At 33.2% G+C, this 20,379-nt stretch overlaps 1 protein-coding gene across 1 annotated transcript; it reads right to left on the bottom strand.

Moving 5' to 3' along the window:
- Positions 1-4,965: 4,965 nt before the first annotated feature.
- On the bottom strand, positions 4,966-19,682 carry LOC108375929 (octopamine receptor beta-1R-like; the record flags this gene model as incomplete). The annotated part of the gene is made up of 2 exons (XM_017632089.1): positions 4,966-6,279; positions 19,529-19,682. Coding segments are annotated over 2 exons (319 nt in total), but the record flags the coding sequence as incomplete, so codon positions are not given.
- Positions 19,683-20,379: the final 697 nt, after the last annotated feature.

Here is a 20,379-nt window from a genome sequence, read left to right as displayed (position 1 = left end):
TTCGCGAAGAAATTGGTAAGCCGTTTTAAGTTTTCTATTTGTAAACCGAATTCAAAGAGAGACAGCTATATAAAGCGTTTGTCATTAATAATCCTTTTGCGCTTCGATGGGCTGTTAACTGTAATGAAATGATTATTCGAATCGTTACAATGTCATTAACTGAAAACCATACTGTCTACCTATGGCTATTACCAATTGCCATGCGAAGCGATATTGTCATTGTTCATGCTTCTGCGCCATATACCAGCACGGGCATGATGCTTGACTTATTGAGTGTGATTTTTATACTACAACAGAGGACTTTACGTCTCAATTGTCTACTCAGTCCCAAGTAACACTTGTTGGCAAGAGTGATTCGTGTCTTTTCCAAGAATTGGCGTCTTGCGAATATCTGATTAATGGTGGATTTGCCAGGTCTAATATCACACTGATTGTGGATTGCGCAGAACACACTTAAAATCCAGTCGTCGGGCATGCGCTCATCTGACCATATTCTGTATAAGAGCTGATGCATGCACCTTATCAGCTCAGTACTGGAACAGCTCGGATAGTAGGCCGTCAGCTCCAGCAGCTTTGTTGTTCTTCAGCCGCGTAGTCGCTATTCGAACCTTATGATAATCAGGTGGTGGAACATCGATTCGATCATCATCGACTGGGGACTCGGATTCGTCTTCTTCAGAACTTTCCATGTTGCTACCATTAAGTAGGATGAACAAGTTTTCCCCCTTAATTTAAGCATGTTCTGGACGTCGGTTACCACATTGTCATTATTTTGTTGCAAGCCCTTTTGTTTGAAACCTTCGTAAGTCGCCTAACTGTTTGGTAAAATTTAACACCTATTTCCTGTCGGCCAGCATTTCAAGCTCTTCGCACTCACGTATTTCGGCCTCTCTCTTCCTATAGCGGCAAATACGTCTCGCCTCCCCTTCTCAGTTCCCTATAATGGCCCCACGCAGTGCACTTTGCGCCCGATCGCAGCGTGGCTCTGTAGGCGGCATATTTTTTCATTGCAGTTTCTTGACCCTGCTCATCGTACCAATTATTTTTTCGGGCTCGCCGAAAACCGACTACTTATTCGGCGACAGTACGCAATGAGAAGGAATTATGGTTCCACTGCTCGCATATGTCGGTTAGTTGAAGAGTTCTCTCTGAGAGCAGATGTGAGAGTCAAGTAGTGAATGCATTGTCCATCTGTCGGGATCGCAGGTTTTCGACGTTGCTCTCCTTGCATTGTTGGGCACACAGATCCTTGTCTTGGCTGGAACAAGAAACTGGTCTAAGTTGATGTTTTGGTTTCTCGCATCTCGATCTGGATACAGCCATGTAGCTTGATTGATCTTTTTATACCACATGCCACCATGTTTCGGGCCCAGCGATGTTGATCAACTTCGAACGTGGAGGCTGAATTATGCGACAAGCGCACAGAGAAGAGGTCCTTCTCTTCGGGCATAGATGAGCGAGATGTTGAAGAATCTCACTTTGATGCGGATGCGAGACTTTGTTGTTATTTTTCATTGGAGCTTGTTTTTGCGAGGTGGGTCCTGTTGCTGGGCATGGCGGTGATTTCCTAACCAAATACTCGTTTATATAGCGAGCCGCTTGCCCCAGAGAGACGCTCCCTTGCAGACGTACCTACTGGTGAAAAGGCGCTGCTGACTTGAGTGAGCCCTTAAATCGAATAAGCCGTAGTGGTCTCACGGAAGCTCCTTCTCTTTCTGCTCCACTCGGACTGGGTACCGCATCTCGCAAATGGGTTGCTCACGTTGCCCAGAGTTCGTGAACGAGAATGCAAGAGTGGAGTTTGGGTATAGTCGTGAAACTGCAGGTGCACACCCAGCACAACGACTATACCCCATTGTACTCCATGACAAAATGGGATATTAAAAAAGAAAAACAGCAAAAGTACTTCCACATCACACACATAGACATGTATATTATAATTTCAACAACTAAGCAATTTATAAAAACTTTGCCATACATATGAATGTAGTATAGGAAATCCTAGAAAAGTTTAATCCAATCGAGGAAATGAAACTTTACTTTTTTATTTCCACATAGTCCATTTATTACTTATATATGTATGTATATACATAGTTAGGTTTTCTAGCCACTATTTGCATGATTTTCGTCACACTGTAAATATAACTATGTTTTAACTAACTCACATATTCACTGCTAAGCAACATGTTTTTTGCTAAGTATGTACTTATTAATTGGAAGCAATCAATGCCAGCTTTAATATTCACGTATAGTTGTATACATAAATATTATCTTAATAAATAAACATCCGCTTAAATTTTACATATTCATTTAATACTTATCATTGAAACTTTCCATTACAGCTCAAACTTTTACTGAGCTTATGGAAAGCTGATTTTTAAGTACACATTTACTTATATGTATATAGTGTTTTTTTTTTATATCAATACTCAAGGTTCTTCACTAGAGCTTTGGTCTAATACTTTGCGTGGTTAAAAATCAAGTAAACAATACTTTCAAATATTTAGCTAAAAATGAAGAAAAAACATAAATAGGTTTGAGATCTACTAAATTTCAACATATTGTACTCGCGTGACTAAGAATATAACATTTTTTTATGAGTATCTAATACTTTGTGTGGTTAAAAATCAATTTAATAGTACTTTCAAATATTTAGCTAAAAATTACAACAAAAAAATAAATAAATCGCTTTGAGATTTACTAAATTTCAACATTTTGTACTCGCGTGACTAAGAATATAACAATTTTTTATGAGTATAATGTACAATTGAATAAAATTATTTTGAAATAAATATGTATGTATGTACATAATATGTATGTTAAAATTTTAGCACACTTTCCTTTATTATGCGAGTATAAAAATTTATTTGCATTTTGTCGATTTTATGTAGACTTTTATGTGCGCACAATGAGCAACGATTTCTTTAGGTTTTTCCAAATATTTTCTACTTATTTTCCTAATGTATGTACACATACAATACATTATACATTCCGGGTGAACATTTCCGTATATGTATATTTATGTATATCTCTGTATTCTTTTATTGTTTCGTTTTTGTCCTTGTGAATATATATATATTTTTTTTGTTCTCTGCTTTTTTCATATTCTTACAACAAAGGATATGTTTTGCATGCTTTGAATGCATGTATGTATGTGAAAATATATACAAGTATTTATGTGCATACATATGTAGTATATGTATGTATATATTTTTTATTATACCCTACAGGAGAAAAATTGTTGAAGAAATGGATATGTATGTTTGAAGAATGTTCAGAATAAGATAAAAAAATGGTTAAACAGGTAATTAGGCAAGGTGAGCTCTTAAGTTTAAAATATGCGATTTTAAGATGACTCATCTTTGTCGTTTGATTGCTACAAGGGCAAGTTTAGCCTTCCGGAAAGACGAGGCTGACTAAAACTACAACAATGGGGGGAAAAATTGTCTTCTTTACTAACACCTTCTTGAAAGTTTTTGTCGAGTCATGAGAGTGAGAGGAATAGGAAATCACATGTATTGATGAGAGTAACAGATGATGGTCATTTTTTGCCTGTGGTCCTAGTAAAAATTTCTACATCGATCTACTAACGAATAACGGCTCATTCTGTCAGAAGTGTCGGTCTTAAATCCCATCAATTGTATGGTAGAGTCCTTACTGGGTTTCTTCTCGATCCGCAAGAGTATACAAAATTTTATTAAGTATTAAACCGAAAACATTTTCTTATTTCGTAAATAGACCAGATGAGAACTGTTGTAGGATTTTAGAAATCATCACGCTTTTCTATTGCTAGAAATCTCTAAATAAATAAGGCTTGATGTCTTTCAACAACTCTGTTAGAGGCGCTGGAATATGGGACGACCGTGGCAAACACGTCTTAATTCTTTGATAGTCTGTGGTCGTAGTTGACAATGGTGACAGATGTTGCCAAACATTTTTTTCTCGCAGACCACTTTCAAAATTTTACAGGTTTCAGTGGACTTGCTGCTGCTACATTTCTTTAATATCCTCAAAACTCGTCACAAATTCTGCGGAATGGATCTAGAGGTGGAAATTTGCGTCTCGCTGAGTTCCAAGTTGGAACTTGCAACTCTAAATTCAGAGTGATAAAAACAAAAAAAAAAATGTATTTTATTTGCTTTAGTTTTAATTGATTTACTTTTAAAACAGAAAAACAACAAACCCGGTTTTTACGCCAAGCTTTCAATTCAGAAACCGGTAAAAGAGAAAAGAATAAATCAATAAAAATCTCTGAGAACCAATCAAGGAAGCGGCGCATCAAATTTAGGGCATAAATAAACGGATTGCTTAATAAGCGCTCTTGCGCTCAACGCTTAAAACAACTGAGCGACGAAAGCTAGATGAACAGAAGAGACAGAACGCTCTTTTATGAGGAGTAATATTTTGAGTGGCGAAAAGAGAACAAATCAAAATTGATTGCTCTTGAAATGAGTTATAGTGAGGAGGAAGATGGGAATTTTATTCCTTGGTGAATATTTTTGAAATGAAACTTTTTAGGCGACGGTATCGCAAAAATGGAGAGTGAACTTTTTAAAACTGAAAATTTTACATTAGTAATAAGGAAGATGTAGTAGAGTGAAGAGGAAAAAAGAAAGAAAGACGTCTATAAAAAGCGTTAGAACAAACATATTCAACGCGCATGCATACGAGTCATAGCAAAAAGAGGGCACTTGTAGATCAACCAAGCAACTATGGCTACAAATAGCGAAGAAAACGACGAAATAGTTTCTCAACCTTTCAAGAAAGAATATTGCAGTAGTCATGGATTATGTAACCAGTTATTGGCTATCTAGTCGACCCTCTTCGAGAGTAGGAACATTTTCCCATGAATATACCAGATGTTGCAGAGATGAGGGAGAGGAAAAACCAGTCGAGCACTTCTTCTGCATTAGCCCAACTTTGGTGAAGAGCAGAGCAAGTTTTTTTTTAGTTAGGCACTTCTTTGGCTCTCTTAGAGAATTAGCCGATGTAGGAATAAAATCAGCCCTACGCTTTAGAAGAGCATCAAAATAGTTCTATGAAAAATAGTCACTGAGGTTCCGTGCTTCGCAGCGGTATCGCAATAGACCTGCAAAGTCTAAGTGAGTTTGTTATCTGACTGCCACACCAACCTAACCAACCTAACCTATACATATACATTGTTTCTGAATAAATAATATTCTGGAGGGAGCAATACACAAAATATACCACATTTTTTAATGTTGCAACCCAATGTACACAGGCTCCGTGGGTATTGTTGATAAAGAAGGCAGCAGTTCAATATGTTTAAAAACTTATTTTCCGTATTTTTTCATATGTAGGGTATAACTTGTATCAACGAAGCTTTAAATACGCTCAGAACTCTATGTATTATATTTAATCATAGCATATAAATGTTCTATCATTTTTCCACATTTCTTTTTCTGAATGTATGTAAGTATGTATGTATATGTATGCTAGTATTCATGCAGGTATTTTATTAGCTTATATCTTTCAAGGCTTTGTCAATTCTGTGGGATTGTCGCGATATTTTGTAGCTTATAAACTGCTGTCTGTTATTCTCGAAAAACTTACTACGATACAGTACCCAAATCCTCGAATTTACTTAAACTATGATTAGTTATGCTCACAAATACATAGATACACATGTATATAACCACAGTATTCTATCATTCTTGTATAGTATCTAGATATTTTTAGCTCTTAGTATTAACTCTAAGTATTACCAAGTATGTATGTACGAGTATTTTCTAAGTTGTGTCTTTACTCAATTAAATTATAATTTCTTATAAGCTAAGCAGTAGTATGTACATTACATGTAATAACATATTTTTGTTTATTTATCTAATTATTTCTAATAACAAACCACATACATCCTACTTACACATATGTATATGTACACATACTTAGACATAATATATTTATTATTGTTTACTTTCGAGCTCCTTTGGTTGCTTTTTTTGTTTGGCTGAGTTGATTGGGTTGCTGGATTTTATTCCTCGCACGTACAGGATCATTCTTGAATTTTGTATGAATTTTTACTTAATTTCTTGCTTATCACCACTGGCTTACATTCTTTCAATATTAACTAATACTCATCGGTGTGTCCTGCTTTCAATTTTGGTAAAGCGTTTGCAGCTGATTCGATGACGCCGTGGCATATTGCCGCGTGCGTATAATGTTCATATGTATTTCGGAGGAGGCGGTCGAATTGATGTATGGCGGTAAGTCAGCGCCCGCACTGACACGACAATTTATGAGGTCGTATGGGCAGCAGGACTGCAAAAAAAAAAATAACAACAACCATGAAATATTAAAGCGGTAAGTGACATATATTGGTGCGGACTAAGGGTGGTGTACAAGCAAACACATACGCATAAATTTCGAAACTCACATACATATTGATATCCCGGCAGTAGAAGTCCCAACTTTTGGGTGAATATATTGAGTAAACAAAGTACTCTGAAGCGTTTTTTTCAATTAGTTATGGTGATTTCATTTTTTTCAAAAAAAAAACACAAACTTTTCTCACGCTTTGTCTTTAATTTAGAATCGCATACGAAAAGAGAAAGAGGCAATCAAAAGACAAAACTATTTGGTAAAACGGAAACCACAATTAATTGGAATTATAACGTAAAGAAAGTTACCCAAACTGGCACAAAAACTATAAACTTGCGCACCGAAAGGAAGTAGTATTTTATTTTTATTTCTCTTAATTGTTATGTTCTCCTTCAGGGATATCATAGCTGAATATATATATAAGGTGTGTCATTTTATAAGGCAAAACATAAAATGAAAACGTTTTCCAGACTTTGTTTACGCCTCAAGTCTCAGTGAATTTAAAAATATATGCAACGGATTTATAGAATTTGTCCCAACAAGTGTTATAAAAACAAGTAAGTGCGCCTGGGCCATACTGGAGAAGTGAAACTTACATACGTTACATATCTATTTTGTCTCATAACCAATATAAATACATATGTACATACAACGGTTTTCCTTAGGTTTATATTTTTTGTATTTTTTCTATCTAGATCCCTACCTCTGCCCTTGTTCGTTCTAATTACAATTATGTTATTCTGTTTTCCTTTATCTTCATTTTTATCTTTATACTCTATCGATAACATAATAAATAGTAATATCCAACATAATAGCGATAACAAAACCGATAAAAATATCGATAACAAAATCGATGACTAATTCGATTCAAATTCCGTTAGCAAAACCGATAATAATATTGGTAGCAAGATCGATTAAAAAATTGATAAAAAAATCGATAAGTATANGTTGTACAAGCAAACACATACGCATAAATTTCGAAACTCACATACATATTGATATCCCGGCAGTAGAAGTCCCAACTTTTGGGTGAATATATTGAGTAAACAAAGTACTCTGAAGCGTTTTTTTCAATTAGTTATGGTGATTTCATTTTTTTCAAAAAAAAAACACAAACTTTTCTCACGCTTTGTCTTTAATTTAGAATCGCATACGAAAAGAGAAAGAGGCAATCAAAAGACAAAACTATTTGGTAAAACGGAAACCACAATTAATTGGAATTATAACGTAAAGAAAGTTACCCAAACTGGCACAAAAACTATAAACTTGCGCACCGAAAGGAAGTAGTATTTTATTTTTATTTCTCTTAATTGTTATGTTCTCCTTCAGGGATATCATAGCTGAATATATATATAAGGTGTGTCATTTTATAAGGCAAAACATAAAATGAAAACGTTTTCCAGACTTTGTTTACGCCTCAAGTCTCAGTGAATTTAAAAATATATGCAACGGATTTATAGAATTTGTCCCAACAAGTGTTATAAAAACAAGTAAGTGCGCCTGGGCCATACTGGAGAAGTGAAACTTACATACGTTACATATCTATTTTGTCTCATAACCAATATAAATACATATGTACATACAACGGTTTTCCTTAGGTTTATATTTTTTGTATTTTTTCTATCTAGATCCCTACCTCTGCCCTTGTTCGTTCTAATTACAATTATGTTATTCTGTTTTCCTTTATCTTCATTTTTATCTTTATACTCTATCGATAACATAATAAATAGTAATATCCAACATAATAGCGATAACAAAACCGATAAAAATATCGATAACAAAATCGATGACTAATTCGATTCAAATTCCGTTAGCAAAACCGATAATAATATTGGTAGCAAGATCGATTAAAAAATTGATAAAAAAATCGATAAGTATACCGATAACAAAAACCTATAAAAATATCGATAACAAAATCGATGAAAATATTAATAGCAAAATCGATAAAAAAATCGATAAATAATCGATAACGAAATTGACAAATTAGCGATAACAAACAAAATCGATAGTAAAATTGATAAGTAATCAATAACAAAATCGTTAAAAATATCGATTTTTATATCGATAAGTTCCGAAAATATCGATAGCAAAATCAGTAACAATATCGATAACAAAATCGACAAAAATATCGATAACCAAACCGATAAAAATATCGACTATTATATCGATATGTCCTGTGAATCCCGAAAATCCCAAAATAGTTCTCAGATTGAGTCTCTGTGACTTTATCTATATCTTCAGGGTTAACAATAAAAGCTGTCCTGACGAAAAAATTGCTTAAAGCAAAAAAAAGTTTGTACCATATATTAGACGCTGAATATAATTATGTTCATAATACCTTAAGCGAATCTTTAAATGTTCGTATTTTTTGGACCTAGTAAACCGGTTTAAAATCTGACCATTTTTGACAAACCTATGCAGCTTGCAATTTAATTTGATATCTAACTCAATTCTGTACTGCTACAGATCGCCCTAACGTCCTAGTATGACTGAGCAACTATATATAAATAAATGGTTTTCCTATTAAGTTTGAACTGCGCGTGGTTACATAGCGTATGAGTAACATTATTTCCTGTTCATATTTCCTTTTCACATTACAGCAAAAAAAAACGATTCATAGAATTTAGCAATCGATAACGCAAAGGGGATGAGTATCCGCGTAGTATTTAGATAATTTCACTCGCTGTACAAAACGATACTCCTTCCATATTGATCCGATGTACGAGGAACAAACCAGCGCTAATTGCAATTCGTGTTTAAATCATTAAGAACATTTCCTGTCAAATTGAATCAGTCTTTATTTGAATCAGTACAACTTTCCGAGCAATACGGTACGTGTTTTTAAGAGGACTTAACGAGGAAATGTTCATTGTAAGTACTTCTGTTTATCTTCTTTTTGAAATTTCGGGCTCAAAGCTCCTTGCAGTTGCTATGAATGAAGTAAGTAATTAATATTCCTCATCCCAAGTAGACTTAATTTTTTAAATATTGGTTTAAACTATATTCTCCAATATTTATTTAACATTTAAAGATTTAAAAAAAACGAGTCAAGTTATGTAACCTTGAACATCACTGAGACTTGGGTAAGGCGCATTGTGCCATCAAATATTTTAAACAATGAAACACCCTTATATACAATAAATGTAGGTAAATATATATTATACTAAGGCCAAATTTCAGATGAAATATTTAAGTAGAGATTGTTGATTAACTTCAACAATTCATTTTCAGATCACATTTAATCTGCACTTAAACGGCCAATATTGGATATTTAAATATGAGATATGCAACCCTGTGTTTGTACCAAACAACCAAGATTGATAGGTAGGTGGTTTTATCGAAATTGCCAAACAACGATCAGCTAGCTCTTCAGCACAAAATGTAAGCAAACAAGCAAATACAACAACAATTTCAAGGAACAAGCAATAGTGTTGCAACTTGTTTGGCATATTTCAATAAAGTTGATTTGAAACCCAATGAAAGTTAAATGGCATTTAAATAGCAATTCAAACTTTAACTTAGATTCCGTTTAAATATTCTTCTGAAATTGGCCATAAGTCAGTCTAAATAAATATACATATGCATACGCACATCTATGAGTACACATAGTACACACAGCTTGTTGGCTGGAAGAATGTCAGAAACGACAGAAAAAAACCCACTTCAAGGGTCAGTTTTTTAGTACTGGTTTAAACTAAGTTGAAACTACTGACCAGTTTTTCGGTGCGAGTTTAAAACTGCTTCATAGTTTAGTTGTTTTGAAGAGCAACACTGTTTTTTCTTTATGCAGATACAAAACTTCAGCCATTTATCTTTACTTTTGATACCATCGCGTTTAAAGTTCTGAAAGTTTACAGTGTTGCCCGACCGAATTGTCCTATGCAAGTGGCGTTTGTTAATTTTCTTATGCACTATTTTCATCTAACGTACACTGGCGGCAGAAATAATAGACTCGTCGTACTTTTAGGAGTTTTGGCTATATTTTTTTAGTTTATTTTATGTTTAATAAAAAGGCCAAGTAGTTATAAAAGCCCAGGTAATTAAACAACAAGATCATATAAATCCGCCTTTCAAACTTTGAACAAAAATTATAACAAGTAATTTTTAAGTAATTTTTAGCAAAAAAAAACCGACTTTAATTCTCATAAAAATATATATATATATATATATATNCCCGACCAAATTGTCCTATGCAAGTGGCGTTTGTTAATTTTCTTATGCACTATTTTCATCTAACGTACACTGGCGGCAGAAATAATAGACTCGTCGTACTTTTAGGAGTTTTGGCTATATTTTTTTAGTTTATTTTATGTTTAATAAAAAGGCCAAGTAGTTATAAAAGCCCAGGTAATTAAACAACAAGATCATTTAAATCCGCCTTTCAAACTTTGAACAAAAATTATAACAAGTAATTTTTAGCAAAAAAAACCGACTTTAATTCTCATAAAAAAAATATATATATATATATATCTCACTGATCACTGAGACACTATCTTACATAAAAAAAAACAAAAAAATATATATTCCGACGAACTGATAACCTCCTCCTTTTTTCGAAGTCGGTTAAAAATTCGACAAATTTTCACCAAATTTTCAAACTTTATATTCAGAATTTTTAGAAAAATTTTTGGTATGCAGTTCTGTAGCCCATTCAGTTTTAGTAAAGTGTGTGTTTTAAGTGGCTAGAAAATACCGCTGATTCTTGAGAATTTTTATTTTGACGATACTAGGCATTCTCTTCCATATAAAAAACTTGTCGAGCACACTTTGTATGAAAAAATGCGTGTCAGCAAAAAATTCTTAAAAATCAACGGTATTTTGTAGCCAAAATGTAATTTGCACTTTATTATACTAAAAGTAAATGGGTTACAAAACTGAATACCAAAAATTTTTCTAAAAATTCTGAATAAAAAGTTTGAAAATTTGGGGAAAATTTGTCGAATTTTTATGCATAGTTTGATTTATATGGTGTTTGTTGTATAACTAGCCAGGCTTTTATAAAAAATATTAAACGTAAAATAAATCAAAGTACAGTGAGTCTATTATATCTGCCGCCACTGTATGTATGTTACAAATTAATCTGTTTTCACGTATTTCGCAAAGAATTTTAATTTTTTTCCTAATATTTCATCTAAATTTTGCCAACTGAATACAAATATACCACTTAAAAGCTAATAGTTTAAACTTCGGTTTAACCCACCCAGATTGGGTGTTTAAACTTAGTTTAAATCACGCTTAAATTTGACTGAAAAACTGCACACTGAAACTCGCACCGAAAAACTTTAGCGGTGGCTTTATATCTAAGATTAAATTTAGTATATCTTCTTAGTTGTCATTTCTATTTGATCCGCGAAAAATAACTGACTAAAACCTTTGCATCAATTTTTCCAGATTTTCTTTTTACTTAGGATATTCTTTCAGCTAACAAGCGAATATGTATTTCAAACAATAAACGCACATATAAAACATATAAAAAATCAATAAAGGATATGGGAAAAAATAAAATACATAAAATCGCTTTGGATTATCTTCTAAATATAAGCATTGTGCACAAAATCGAAAGGAAACACAATATTTGATTTCAAACCACTTGAATTCAAGATGCATTCATGCATTAATATCTACTTATGTAGCTATATGTTTGCATATAGAATTTTGTTATGCTTGCTAGTGCGTTATGTAATTTGATCTGCATGTATGTAAATACGTGTGTCGGCATGTCGCTGTTATAGCAAATATGTCTGAAACACAAAATTAATAAATAACACAGAGAAAGAAGCTCAGCATCATACGCATTAAGCAGAGTATAAAAGGAGTGAAGTGGTGAAAGCTACGGTTAAGGAAAAATTATGAGTAGTATTGGAAAGTATTAGTTATATATACATATTTGGAAGTAAAGAAGTTTTAAATTGTTTGCNCATGAGTAAATAGTATTGGAAAGTAACTATTAGTTATATATACATATTTGGAAGTAAAGAAGTTTTAAATTGTTTGCATACCCATCCAGCCGGTAGGTTTAGTTAGTTAAGTTGTTGTGTTTGGCATTTGGATGGTGTAAGACAACGTTTTAGAAGTGTAAATGCCATCTGCGAGTTAGAAAATTTTGATGAGTTTAGATTTCCATAAAATTGTTTTAAGTAAATATACATAGATGCATTTTCTTTGTAGCTTATATTACTTATGTTCATATGTACCTATGCAGCTTTTTCCAAAACAAGTAATTTTTGAGCAAAAAAAAGAAACAATCGACTTCAATTCACAATATAGAAATTTGTGAGTAATTCCATCATGATTCAATGATCGGAACTAAACCAAATAAGTAGGGGACCACTGACAAAAACGCTTCCCACGGTCCAAAGTTAACCGCGAACATATGTATGTACATAAAAAAACATTATTCCGACGAACTGATACCCTCCCCCTTTTTAAAGTCGGTTAAATATATATATAAATTTCGATTTTCGAACTTCAGTTCGTGAGCAAAAAGTTCTAATTGAGGTAAATGCACAAAAAAGGATTCGATACCCGCTAACAAAGCACATAGCCTATTCTTAGATCNCCAAAAACGCTTCCCACGGTCCAAAGTTAACCGCGAACATATGTATATACATATATGTACATAAAAAAAAACATTATTCCGACGAACTGATACCTTCCCCCTTTTTAAAGTCGGTTAAAAATATATAGGTTTCGATTTTCGAACTTCAGTTCGTGAGCCAAAACTTCTAATTGAGGTAAATGAAAAAAAAAGGATTCGATACCCGCTAACAAAGCACATAGCCTATTCTTAGATCTTTGTGCCTAAAGTTGCCGGTTCCTAAAAATAGTATTTAATACTTAGTGCTCCTTGAAGTCTGCTAGCTAAATCCTATATATGCCAACCGTGATCAAAGATAAACAACTTTTTATAATCAGTAACCGAATTCCAACATTCGCTATCGGAAACTTTGACTGCCAAAATCTAAAAAAAAAATAATAACAAACATAGCCCTCTAACTGCCAGATTTAGCTCATTACACATTTCATTTGTTACTTTTCCATGTAGTATACTTTTAGGCCGCACTGCTTTCCACTTTGGCGTAGCGATTGTCACAATTCCACTTGCTTTTAAACAATCAGTGGTATAGGAAATGTAGCTTATACAGCACCGATCTTGGTGATTTTCTTAATAGTTTTTGTATAATTCTTTAGAAAATATCTAACATAATTGCTCGGTTTCAGCAGTTTTAAAGTAGAACCTCATATCTGAACAATCAGTGGTCTGAAGACTTTAGGTTATAGTGACCTAATTTTTGTCATTTTTACTGAAATATTTCGAATGGTTCAGTTTTCAATGAATAAAACTTTCATGATAGGAAATAGAAACTTAGTAATCTGCAGTACAGCTTTTAAGACATGTAGAAATAATTTTTGTAATAATAAGATTTATTATATAATTTTTGTCAGTATTTTATGGATTTTTGTGAATAAAATTCCAGGCCATATAAAGATTTAAAGTTGCTTTGCTTTGACAGCAACGTACATAGCTATGGCAAGCTTGGCTGTATTGAACACTTTGCCATCGAATACTGAACCTTTTTTCATGTAAAATTCAAAACAAAAAAAAAACTTAAACTACTGAAAATTTTAATATTACGTTCAAATTGGCCGCATTTAATTTGTTAAATAGAAAAAAAGCTTTTTGTAAAACACAATCGTTCATATTGAATATTTTGAGTTAATTTTGACGGTTGTTTGATTACAAATAAGAACTGCCAAAAAAGACATTCNTTAGCTAAATCCTATATATGCCAACCGTGATCAAAGATCAACAACTTTTTAGAATCAGCAAACGAATTCCAACATTCGCTATCGGAAATTTTGACTGCCAAAATCTAAAAAAAAGATTAACAGACATAGCCCTCTAACTCCCAGATTTAGCTGATTACACATTTCATTTGTTACTTTTCCAACTTGTATACTTTTTGGCAGCACTGCTTTCCACTTTGGCGTAGCGTTTTTTTGTTTTTGTAAAACACAATCGTTCATATTGAATATTTTGAGTGAATTTTGACGGTTGTTTGATTACAAATAAGAACTGCCAAAAAAGACATTCAGTATCAAGTGTTTGTGTTTCAATTTGTCCTATACGGAAATATCTGAAGTTAATTCTGCTCAAAATGTGGGCAAACATATAACCTCCTGCAAACAAAGAGTAAAGGCAGAACTCACCGAGGAGGTTAAGAAGGTAGGCTGTGGAAACAACTTATCAAATCTTATATTAAGTATGGTATTTTTTCTTAAAATTAAATACTCGTACTCATAATAACGGAGCTTCATATTCGATTCGAGTAAGAAATTCTTATTTCAAGAATGAAATATTTAAATTCCTTATATTTAAATAGAGTTAGTTTTCTCTTATTTTTAGGACGACATTTTTCGCTCAGTGTTTAAACATTATCACTGCCGCTGTCTCGTTCTGGCCTTAACGCNTATAACCTCCTGCAAACAAAGAGTAAAGGCAGAACTCACCGAGGAGGTTAAGGAGGTAGGCTGTGGAAACAACTTATCAAATCTTATATTAAGTATGGTATTTTTTCTTAAAATTAAATACTCGTACTCATAATAAAGGAGCGTCATATTCGATTCGAGTAAGAAATTCTTATTTCAAGAATGAAATATTTAAATGCCTTATATTTAAATAGAGTTAGTTTTCTCTTATTTTTAGGACGACATTTTTCCCCTCAGTGTTTAAACATTATCACTGCCGCTGTCTCGTTCTGGCCTTAACGCGCAACCAATTCTTCAACAAGTACTTTTTTAGACTATTTAGCCCATGATTCAATAATACAAGGTTCGATAAACTGACAGTTGTCTCTCTCGCACCGCTCCCTTAGCAGTTGCACCGTGTTGTTTCTTTGTAAATTTACATAGAAACAGTGTAGCTTTGGTGTGAAATAGAAGTATAAGCTTTCGTGAAATATGTTTACTTGTATGTGCATATGAAGCATATTTAACTGATGAAAACATAAACTGTTTTTAAATTAGATGTTTACATCAATCTCATAGTAGTCTTATTTTAAGTTTGAGTCATTTTGAANCAAATATGTTTAGTTGTATGTGCATATGAAGCATATTTAACTGATGAAAACATAAACTGTTTTTAAATTAGATGTTTACATCAATCTCATAGTAGTCTTATTTTAAGTTTGAGTCATTTTGAAGTTTTTATACTGCTAAATAGCACATAAATTACGTAATTCACGTAGATATATCAATATTACGTTCAACATTTCGTTTAAAATGCCAGATTTCCTGCAAATACATTAGAATTTACAAAANACAACTTATAATTTTCGTGAGAAAAAATTAAAAATATTTGACATTTTCGAGACCAAATAATTTGAAAATAAATCAAATCAGCTGCTCTACTGATACTACCTGTTCAATGTACCTTGCTAACCTTGTATTAATGAATCATGTATTTAGCCGACCTGCAGTGGAATTCTGACAATTGCTACGCTAAACCATTTTTCTGTTAATTGTATTTCTTATGGCATTTCGTTCAATCCTGTGGAAATTTTCTCCTTTTTTCAGCTTTCCCCAACTTATTCAAATGTTCTTTTTGTAAGTATTTTTTTGGAGTACATATTTAGTTCATGTTTTGGCACCATCATCTATCTTTTTTTTGTAATTTACTGTAATATGTATGCAAATATGATGTATATACATAGTATATATGTATGTATATTCAAACTCTTTTAGCTGCAGTTTAGCAAAAACGTGCTTCTGAGATAAGAATCCATTTCTTCATTATGTAACTGTCATCAAAGACAGTAAAGTCATATTTAATTTTTTTGTATATGTACACCAAAGGTGAGAGTTAAGGCGAAAATGGATAGTAATATTAGAAACTCATTTCGTGCAAATTGCATATAAAAGACTTGCGACATAAGCTGTCAATGAATACGTATATAAGTATGTATAGTATCGGTCACATCAATTGTATCCCCATTTCAAAGTGATATTGTTTACCACTTACGTTTAATTATTTATTTTTAAGAATTTTCAATTAAGACACAATTCATTCTCTAATAAAACCTGAATAAAAAGATTTAAACTTGCGTTAGTATGGGTTTTGTTAGAGACAGAACTGTATTTTAACTAAAAACTCCTAAAAATAAATACATATGTAAACATAATTGGCAAGCAATATCACTTTGAAATGGGGGTGCTATTGATATGACCGATATTATATATCGATGGTTGAGTGGATGATCGACCTATCTCGGCAGCCAGTTCGAAAACGCCCTATCTCAGAGAGCTTTTGAAGAACGATTTACTTCAGAATTTTATTGAAGAACACCCTATTTCAGAATTTGGTTGAACAACGCCCTATATCAGCTAGGGCGTTCTCAACCAAATTCTGAAGTAAAGCGTTCTTCAAAAGCTTTTGGAGTTACATCGTTTTATCGTTTTCGAACTGGCGGCCGAGATAGATCAATCTTCAACTCAGCAATGGATATGTTGATATGTATTTCAACATGAGGAATTGAAATGGTTACCAAAGTAAATTTTTGTGATTTTTAGAGCAAAATTTTGCAGAATAGGGAATGATAATTTAAACTACATATTATTATCTAATTATTTAGATAGTTTTTCGTGCGATGACAAGTTCAAAGGAATGTGGTATCGGGGTTCATAGAAGAAATAATTAAGGCCTTGATAGTTTTTGTTCTTCATTAGCAACAAAAGTTTTGCTAACTAATAGGCTAAACAAACAAATAATGTAAAGAACAGAAAAATCAGCACTATTGCAGGTACAAAGCATTGCATTCTCATATTCACTTTTATTCTATTATGTCTATCTAATTAATTTTTCTAATTTTAGTTATGTTGTGCAGCGTTAGGTATAGTCTACTACAGCGTTTACGTAACAGTAAAGTTATTAATTATAAATACCCACCATTTTTCGATTTGAAATTTCATTACTTGTCGGTACTAATAGAAGCGTCCAAGAAAATGCAAATATGTACTTGTTAAATAAATATATTTAACTACATACATTTGTAAGTATACATGAAATTTTTTATTATTTAAATATTATGTACCAATCGAGTAAAACCAATCATGTTGTTTATGTTTGTGCCAGAATATGTTAAGTAGTTTTGAAGTCTTCTTGTAGTTATGCGCAAGTATTTTTAGTCAATATGTAAGCTTCTAAGTACTGCTATTATCTACTATTTCTCATAGGTAATCTTAAAGTGTCTTCTAGCATCGGCCATATTTAGTGTACTGTACTCTTCGTCCGAGCACCGTGAGCGAAATGAGCAATCAATGCACGAAGCATCTGTAGCAAACTCTTGTGGAGCCTTAAATTACGAGAGCCACTCCCACTTATTTGGGTTAACGCTACACTAAAGTCCGCAACATCTGTTCACCAGTAGCAGCCGGCCTTCTTTATAAACGGACCCCCGTTAACATTGTACCAGCTTCTGGTTTTATGCTACGGTTGGGAACCGTCAAGTAATTTATACTTGCAATGAACAGAATAATAAAACGTCTGATGAGACCGGATTTGTTAATGCTTTAAATGCTTGAAAAAGGCTACTGACTTTCCGAGATGAAAATGGACTAGCAAAACAGTAAAGTAGCTTATTTCTTACTGCAGTATGGTAAAGCGTTGAAAAATATGTATGTATACCTTTTAATAGTTGAACAAATAATACAACATGAAAAAAGTCCAGTTATCGAAAACGATTGGCTGTGGACCGGATTCAAGCCATCAGACAACGAGATCTCAACAAGTTGTACTATCGACTGAGTCATTCACACTTGGCAGCCAAAAATTACGCTTTCTTACTGAACAGCCACTTGCGGAAGTTCGTAAAAAGAAAGTTTTAAATGTGATGATTATCGGTGTGTAATAGGGGAAGGTTTTCCCAAATATTTCCATTAAAATTAAAGATGTACTTCGGATAGGTTAGACGCTAGATGCTAACTTATACACTTATTGCGTTCCTCCTCTTGCCCAAGAAATTAAAGACAATTCCGTGGTCTGGTTAACCGCACAAAATCTTAGCGGACGAACGTCGACGAGCCTTCGCCAGTGCGTTTCTACACTTTTGATTCCTCCACATCACGGCAGCTACGATAGCGTTTGACTGCAAACGGATTATACTTAACACGTAGTGCCGAGTAGGAAATCATACCACTCCATGCGGAGGAGGAACTTATCCAACTTCGGTCAGAAGTTCTTTTTATCCAGCACATGAGCTCTGCAGATCATCTTATACCTATTTGCCTGTTCTATAAAGTTACTTTTCAACCATAAATGAGGAATGCCCGCATTAAGAGCGGTACTGAGCTTGCTGTTCTCGTCGATTCATTTGCAACGCAATTGCCCGGTATGTCTTAATGGTCTGGCACCCAAACAGAGTAAGTCTATATTACATAACTATTTTCGAAGTAGATTTGTGCTTTAATTGTTACTTAGCTATCAGAAAAGATAGTCTCTGAATAGACATTAATAAGAGAATCGATCAGCAATCGCAAATTGAGGCTGAGTGAGAGTTCTTGCTAATAAACGCCTCGCCTCTTACCCACAAACCCACCTTGGCGCCTTCATTCAAAAAAGAGGAATATTTGTTCGTTAAGATGGACATACAACTACTTATTTGATTTCAGGTTCGATGCCTGGTCCAAGCAAAATCTAAAATAATAGGAAATAATTTTTCTGATAGCTGGCCCCGGAGTGCTTAGACAAACTTCTTTGAGACAAGATGAAGGTGCTCATTTTGAATTGCTGATATTTGGCACATATTTTAAGGTGACGTACTTCAAAATTATAAAGGCGTTCAGTTCATTCGTAGGATGTAGTATTCATACAAATTCGTTATTCCTATCATATGTAGTTCGTTCTTTATACATATGTACACGTTTATAAGTTGAAAATCATAAAAATATACATATGTAAGTTGTATAAGTATATACAATTATTCAAGTGTTGTTGTTTGTGTAAAAGTAATTGTTTGAAGCATTTTAGGAATAGCAGTTGGTGTTATAATAAATGAGTTTTTCATGTAGGTATTTATTGAGTTATTCGACATCATGTTTCCAATTAAAAAGTGCATTTTATTTTTACAAGCGGCAAGCAGCATCTATCAACACTGCAAACTAAAAATAATTTTTATCAAAACTTTAAACTTACCTTTAGCGTTTCCTTGAAAGCGCCGCGAAAATCGCGATTGAAATAAGCATAAATGATTGGATTCAAGGCAGAGTTGAAGTAGCCAATCCAAAAGAGCAGACCGACAACAATGCGTGGTGTGGTACAACTAGAACAGAGCGTGGAGGCCAAATACCTTTGTTTTGGAAAAGAAAAATACAACAAGCAAAAATATATGTGTATTAGAAATAATTTATGTACATAAATATTTATAATAAGCCAGAAAAAAACAGAAATGCAATGAATTTTTTATGAAAGAAAGTTATGCGAGGGATTGTTTATTAATAAGGTAATTTAAAATTTATTTATTTGTTTACTTTTAAACAAATATACATACATATTATGTATCTATGTTCACTAGGGTGATCCTCAAATGTAGGAAGCAAATTTTACATCAGATATCCAAAGCCGCAATCACCATGTCGATACTGCCATAGTCGAAGATATCACATATAAATTTTGGTCCCGATTGGAGTCGGTTTAGGCATATCGCAAAGAGGTCAGAGGACAGTTGCCTCTATGGACTCAAACATTATTATTTTTTCATTTATTACCTAAAATAGAGGATATCACATATAAATTTTGGTAGAGTCGGTTATGACGTCTTCACAGGGTAATTTGAACTTTGGCCCCTGTGCGACATATATGAAATGTAATATCTTCGACTATAGTTGCATCGACGCACAGTGGGGTAATCGACCCTGAAACTGGACATCAATTCTTACGCTCATTTAATTTAAAATATTTTGATGTATTTGTATAACTAGCAACACATAAAGTAAATAAAATTATAGTTTAAAAAACTAAAACCTCCCTTTTATAATTGCCATTCG

This window comes from Rhagoletis zephyria, unplaced genomic scaffold (assembly GCF_001687245.7).
Source record: "Rhagoletis zephyria isolate East Lansing unplaced genomic scaffold, Rhagoletis_zephyria_1.1 Rzeph_scaffold_09631, whole genome shotgun sequence".
NCBI lineage: Eukaryota > Metazoa > Arthropoda > Insecta > Diptera > Tephritidae > Rhagoletis > Rhagoletis zephyria.
This window is presented reverse-complemented; position numbering and strand designations above follow the sequence as displayed.